Below are 6812 nucleotides of genomic sequence, written 5' to 3'. Positions count from 1 at the left end.
ATATGATTACAATGCAAGATGGTATTTTTTTAATTATGTACATTATCTTTTCTTTCTTCCTTTCTTTTTTTCATTCAATATTCTGGAGCATTTGTAAAAAAAAAACATAAAAAAAAAAAAAAAAAAGTAAATAATAAAGGATATCTGAAAGAGGAAGAAGACCACGATTTGTGAGTTGTTTTTTTTTTTTTTTTTTTTTAAATGTAGTTTGATAAACTCTAGCCATACTTACATATACTTTGTGTATGAGCTTTTCAACTCAAGTAAATATAAAATAAACAATAGTAACCCCTTAAAAAAAAAAAAAAAAAAAAATATATATATATATATATATATATATATATATATATATATATATATATATATATATATATATATATATATATATATATATTATTTAAAGTGCAAAACAGAACGCAAAAGCAGACTGACAATTCATGCCAGAACTAAATCATTTCATTTTCAGAACATTTTTCCAAAAAGTAATGTAGCAGAGAAAGACAAATTGACGATGTATCTTAATTGTGACGATTTGATATCACGATCCTGTATTATTATTATTATTATTATTATTATTATTATTATTATTATTATTATTATTATCCTGATTGCATTATTGTGTCCTGCTGCATTAACCGACAGCCTTGATGAAAAGCAGAGGAAAGCCTGTCCGATTAGGGCCCATCACACAGCCCATTGGAGCTGGCAGATGCTTGGATAGACTTTTATGGATTGCTCAATGCCGTGCGGTAATGAAGCAGGCAGGCCTGACCCATCCTGAACCGGGCTAAAAAGCTCCAGGGTCGGCCCCGCTGGGAGCCCATAATGCCCGATGCGTCCCACGGCTGCATTAATCACACTGAAAAATGTGTGTGTGGCGGGGCGAGGGGAAAGAGAGGGAAAACGGGGAGAAAAATGAAATAAGTATATCGTTTATCCACATCAAGGTCGTGAAAATGATGAAATTCCTCTGGCCAGAATGAGGCCCTAAAAATAAAAATGAGCGCCCGTTTAGGAGGATATTGATTGCGCAATCTGGGAAAACGCGTAATGTGTATATGAAAGAAAAAAAAAAAAAACAACAACAATATAATAATTTCCCCATTTGCGTTTGACTTTCAGAGTAAAATAAACCATCGCCAGTGTTGGTAAAAAAAAATAAATAATTTTTTTTAAAAAAATGACCCCATATGTGTAATAGCTGGGAAAACATTTTTAATATTTTTCTCATTTGAATAATGGATATATTATCCTGCCAGTGTATTCATACCAGCACATTGTATGTATTTACATTCAATATATAAATTAGTAAAGGTACTCCTGATAACAAGATTGAGCTTTTTTTTTTTCTTTCTTTTTTTTTTTTTTTTTTTTTTCCAAACGCATCTCAAACAGACAAAAGTCAGTTTTCCGCATTTCCATAATTGCAATACAACTTGCATAAATTATAGGCATCGTTTCGCCATCATTTAAAAAAATAAATATCAAATGTAGGCTATTCCACTTTGAAGTCCCCAAGTTCATCTCAGTTCAGCTCACAGTCCACTTGACAAACCCCTCGGTTAGTTCGCCTATAGAGTTTCAGGCCAAATGTTGTTTTTCACACGTAAATACATGCTGAGATAATACACTGTGGCAAATCAGAGAAATAAACCTGAGAAATAGCATGTCATAAATCACATGTAATACGAGATCCGATTCAAAGCGATGTCGTCATCATCATCAACGAAGCGCCAAACATAAAAGCTTTAAACATAATACAACATGAATGTGACAAGGTTAAAGTCCGCAGCTTTCTTTGAGACTTTAAAGGTGGCACCGAATACCTTTGGGGTGCAGGTTGTGGGGGTTAAAGCGTGAAGCTCTATTCTCATTTTATAAACCCAAACCAATTGTGACACCTACCTGCAGACCATGGAAAAAAAAACACATAACGCCAATCAAAGGAAAACTAAAAAGATCCTCGACTGACTGTACTACTAAAAATAAAAAAAAAATAAAAATAAAAAAAAACTCTTGACAGCAATGACTCATTGAAATCCCCGCTGTCTAAACTGTGGTGGGAATAACAAAGCTTGAAATGTGCGCAGAGAAATCCACAACACCCACATAAGTGAGAAAACTCACTGCCTTGTTTGCTTTTATTTCACCCTGTGTAATTATAATTAAAGTACGCTGTGCAGATAAGGTCTGAGGCCCTGCTGTGCACACACACACACACACACACACACACACACACACACACACACACACACACACACACACACACACACACACACACACACACACACACACACGGACACTCAAACATCAAAGGCATGACATTGTGTGCGTGTGCGTGTGTACACAAGGATTTCTCTCAATTCAAACATCCGTGGATTTCTATTTACTGACAGTTATACTTGCAAAAGAAAAAAAAACAAAACAAAAAAAAACATATTTATTATATAATCATCAGATGACAAATGTAATAAATAGGATGTGACCAGAGTCACTAACTTTAGAATGTGTAGCAATTTGCCAGGTTTGAAATTACTCAGAGTGATTTATCACATCATTTTATCCCACACTGCAAAAAAAAAAAAAAAAAAAACTAAAGCCACGTTGATTTGTATTGGAAACAAGTAAATCACATTTTAATTCTCAAAGGTGCGATTCACCTCCAGTGTTTATGCAAAATACAATTCCAGGTGCCAAGACTTGATAATATATTTCAGCCTAAATTATGTTTTTGTTGTTGTTTTTCCAGCAGTTTCACACTAAAAACCCTGCAGGTGATTACGTACCTTTCTTTGCTTCTAAATTTGCGGCTCTGAACTGCTGCTGCTCGACAGGGACAATCTGGTTTGGGTTATTTTTACCTAGGGGGGAGTCTGGCCTGTGCTTGTGGTGGGTGCTCAATCCCAGTCCCAGTCCCAGTCCCTCGTTGGCTGCAGCGGCGGCAGCGGCAGCGGCTGCAGCCAGACTCACTCCGGATGAATTGGTATACCGCAGGATGCCTTGGCCCTGCAGGGGGCTAAAGTTGCCATAGTTTGTGTAATTGCTATAAAAGGGAGAGGAGTAATAAATCTGTCTTCCAAGGATGGAGGGGGGCGCGTACAGGGAAGGGGGGCTGGCAGTTGGGGTCGTCGTGGAAGGCGTTGGGGGGGTGAGAAGTCCACCGCTGGAGGAGGGGCAATGCGGTTGCCCCGGTTGTTGTTGTTTTTGATGTTGCTGCTGCTTTTGATCCGAGGTAGCAATCTCCGCCAGCGACCACAATTTGGGTTTCACTGTAGGGTTCTGTTGCGCAGGCGCACTCGGCCTGAGGTCAACGCACGATGAGGACGATTTAGCAGCGACAATGTTGCTGTTGCTGTTGCTGCTGCTGCTGCTTTGCCGGGTCAACTCCTCCCTTTGGTTGTGAAGGTGCTGGAGATGATGGAGGTGGTGGTGATGGTGGCTGAGGACTGGGGCTTCTACTCCCATTAGAGGCGAGGATGTGACCGCTTTGGGTGATAGTGGGACTCGGTGATCACGGGTCTGGTCCTCGGTGTCCTCGTCGCATTTATCGCCGGGCTGTAGTGATCTTAAATCGGCCACGATGCTCATCTTCTCCCCGTCAGACTCTGCGGAGCAGGAGTGGTCCGTCAGAGTGTCTACGTGTAGGCTGATGCCTGGTGGAAGAAGACAACAGGTCAATATTAAAGAGAGAAAGAAAGTTTTCAAGACAGAAAAAAAAGTGTAGATGTTTCAGAAAACTTTAAAATATACTGTTATTTCATTAAATACATATCTTGCATAATTATTTAATTAATTAATAATTTTCATAAAAGCGTGATGCATACGTCATACGAAAGAAAGAAAGTTTTGAAGACAGAAAAAAAAGATGTTTTGGCAAACTTTAAAATATAATTTCATTAAATAATTACATTAAATATATATTTCCATAAAAGCGTGATAAATATATCATATACTGGTTATAATAATCATTTAATTCAGACCACTTAATGAGTGTATACAGTACAATTAATGTCCTACAGGGTGTCATTAAAGAAAATCAAATGTTCAGCCTAACATTAAGTGTAGTGTCAAAATACAGGGTTATCTATAAAACAAAATACACTACACATAATAATAATTCAAAGCATCATTTGTGAATTTAAAAAAAAATGTATTTTTCTCCCTGCTGTAAATAATTCATTAGCCCAACCCTCCCCCCCAGAATAGTTAAATTGATCCCCAAAGCCCACCTTCATCCTCTGCCGAAGTCTCGCTGTTGTCCTGGGTTTTGTCCGATCTCTCCACCTCCTTCCTCTCTCCATCCCCGTCCTCTTCATCCTCGTCCTCGCTCTTATTCCTCGGCGCCCAGGTCATCTTGTTCTCCTTCTTGAGTCTCCTCCTGGCGTTGGCGAACCACGTGGAGACCTGTGTCAGGGTCATTTTGGTGATGATGGCCAGCATGATCTTCTCTCCTTTTGTCGGGTACGGGTTTTTCCTGTGCTCCTGCAGCCAGGCCTTCAGTGTGGTCGTGGCGTCCCTGGTGGCGTTTTTGCGGTAAGCAGGGTCATTGAGTTGGTACGGATACCCAGGACTACCGTACGGATGGTAGCTCAGAGCTCCAGCCATGCCCGCGGTGTGCGCGTCATAAGGCGAGGACTGTGGGAGAAAGTTAGAGGGGGGGGGGGGGGGGGGGGGTGATAATGTGTCCAAACTGTATGCACTAAATCCAATAATAAAATTAAGAACATGTAGTAAGTTGTATTTGCAGTGTGGATTTATTTTGTAAAAGTTTCATATTTGAATGCATATGTTTAAAAAAAAAAAAAAAAAAAAAAAGTTATAATGGATAGATTTGTTAGGTATGATTTTAAATATTAAAATTCAATAGTTTTCTAAAAAAAATTCAATAGTTTTCTAAAAAAAAAACATCTTATCAATTTGTTAATAATGGCATGCAATTAAATTAAATTGAAAATAGTTATTAATAATATTTATGGAGGTGAAAATGAATTATTTCATTTTTTTAGAAAGGTAAAATACAGTTTTTTTTTATGGTTAAGGTCTTTATTTATTCATTTTTTCTAATTTTCGTTTACTCTAAGGTATTTGTTGTTTATGTCAACCCTGATGTGTTAGCCATATCATGTTTCTGCTACAATCCTAATCCCAATGGCAAATCATTTGATATGCACCTGTCCTTAATTCCTCAATAGTTCCAGATTTCATTATTAGTGCGGTTTATGCTGTCGTGTCTAATCCAAGTTTGTCAGTAATACAGTAAAGCGTGTCATTTTTGATGAAAAATTACAATAATAATAACAACCAGATTTTTGTTTTTGTGTTTTATAATTTTCCACATCACAAGTTGCTGCCGTTGCTTATACATGATGGTCAGCTTTGAACAATTAGTTGCGCAGCGTGTGTCGGCCGAGCCTATTTAATTTGCAGCTCTATTTAAAAAAAATCCCACTTGAGCCAAAGAGGTCAGGGGTTTAATTTCAAGAACTCCTCGAATAGACACGAATGTGCAGCAGTCAATGAGAAAGTTCCGCAAACACTTTATACGTCACCGTGCGCCTCAACCATATCAGCATTTTAAGCCTCTATGCACTAGCAGCTTAAATTAATTTAATATGTAATTGTAAATTAAAGTATAGGGGGAAAAAAAATAGATATTCACCATGTAAGATGGGAATCCCGTGGTTGGATCAGCGGAGTATGACAGCGGACTGGAGAAGCCTGCGCCGGCTGAGGCGGTGAAAGCAGCGGAGCCGGGGTAAGGACTGAAGGCTGAGCCAGAGGACGACCTCGTCAGGTCCTCATTACGCGGGGCAGCCAGAGCTGAGGCCCCGTAAGCAGGACATGAGTAAAGAGCCAAGGAGCCCGGGGGCTGGTAGAGGTAACCCTGAGGATATGACATTGGTGAGTGCGCTTTAGGTCGCCGGTTCCCCCCAAAAAAAAAAAAAAAAAGGATGGGAAAAAAAAAAAAAAAAACCGCACACGGCGCCGGACAAAGGCGGCCAAAATAACAAAACAATCAACTCAATAATCAGCCGTGGAAAGAGTCATCAGAGAAAGAAAATCAAAAGGCCTCCCTCCTCAGCCCCCTTACTGGGAAATAAATCCCGCAAGATCTGTTAAAGTGCCCACATAGAGGCAATGTGGCATGCGTCTTGATCCCCTAGCGTCCGATGTTTTTAGTACGCTGCACTATGAAGTGAGGAGTTAGGAGAGAAGGAGCCAGTGGAGTTTCAGACACACACACACACACACGCACACACAGAGCATTGGGGGAAACTGGAGCTGTCACTCCGGCTCATCTAAATATCCCATCCCCGCCCCTTTCTGCCTGATAGAAATGGAGACGCGGAATAAATCCAGAGACACCAACACTGAAGAGAACGTGGCTCTTTTAGGATTAATCAGTTATCTAAATTAAACTTAACTAAATTAAATCTATACTCACTCAAAAAAAAATGTGTGATTCCAAAATGTAGTTATTAATATAATAATAATTATATGTCAACAAAGGCCAAATCCGAAGCATATTGCGTCAAGGTTGGCAATTCCAAAAGTGCATTTAATACTATAGATACAGATGGCACAGTGTGTCCACACCAACTCGTTTCCAGACGTGCGATGTCGTCGGTAAGAGCGCGTACACGTAGGGCTGTGCGCGCTCTGGCCTGCTTGGAGGCGTATCCACACTTTACGCATCTCCAAAACGCTCATATTTAAACAATAATCACCGCCATTAAAGCGGTAGGTGGGGGTAATTGTTGCTTTATGAGAGTCGATGTTTCCTTGCTGGATACTAACAATAAGCTTGTGTG

The 6812-nt window shown here is 39.5% G+C and overlaps 1 protein-coding gene across 1 annotated transcript; it reads right to left on the bottom strand.

The window, feature by feature from the left end:
• Nucleotides 1-2600: 2600 nt before the first annotated feature.
• Nucleotides 2601-5917, bottom strand: irx2a (iroquois homeobox 2a). The gene is made up of 3 exons (XM_028471013.1): nucleotides 5660-5917; nucleotides 4230-4635; nucleotides 2601-3653 (listed from the first exon to the last, which is right to left on the bottom strand). The coding sequence occupies exons 1-3, from the start codon at nucleotides 5897-5899 to the stop codon at nucleotides 2779-2781; spliced, it is 1521 nt and encodes a 506-aa protein (XP_028326814.1). The 5' UTR covers nucleotides 5900-5917; the 3' UTR covers nucleotides 2601-2778.
• Nucleotides 5918-6812: the final 895 nt, after the last annotated feature.

This window comes from Gouania willdenowi, chromosome 16 (genome assembly GCF_900634775.1).
Source record: "Gouania willdenowi chromosome 16, fGouWil2.1, whole genome shotgun sequence".
In the NCBI taxonomy this organism is placed as follows: Eukaryota; Metazoa; Chordata; class Actinopteri; order Blenniiformes; family Gobiesocidae; genus Gouania; species Gouania willdenowi.
The sequence above is the reverse complement of the archived record's forward strand: the minus strand, read 5'-3'. Positions and strand labels throughout refer to the sequence as shown.

Excerpts from the sequence above, each read along its gene's own strand:
- irx2a (XM_028471013.1), bottom strand. The coding sequence starts at position 5,899 with ATGTCATATCCTCAGGGTTACCTCTACCAGCCCCCGGGCTCCTTGGCT. Across the intron at positions 4,636-5,659 it reads CGGGATTCCCATCTTACATG|TCCTCGCCTTATGACGCGCA; the intron begins GTGAATATCTAT and ends TTTCTCCCACAG. Across the intron at positions 3,654-4,229 it reads GACTTCGGCAGAGGATGAAG|GCATCAGCCTACACGTAGAC; the intron begins GTGGGCTTTGGG and ends TTCTTCCACCAG.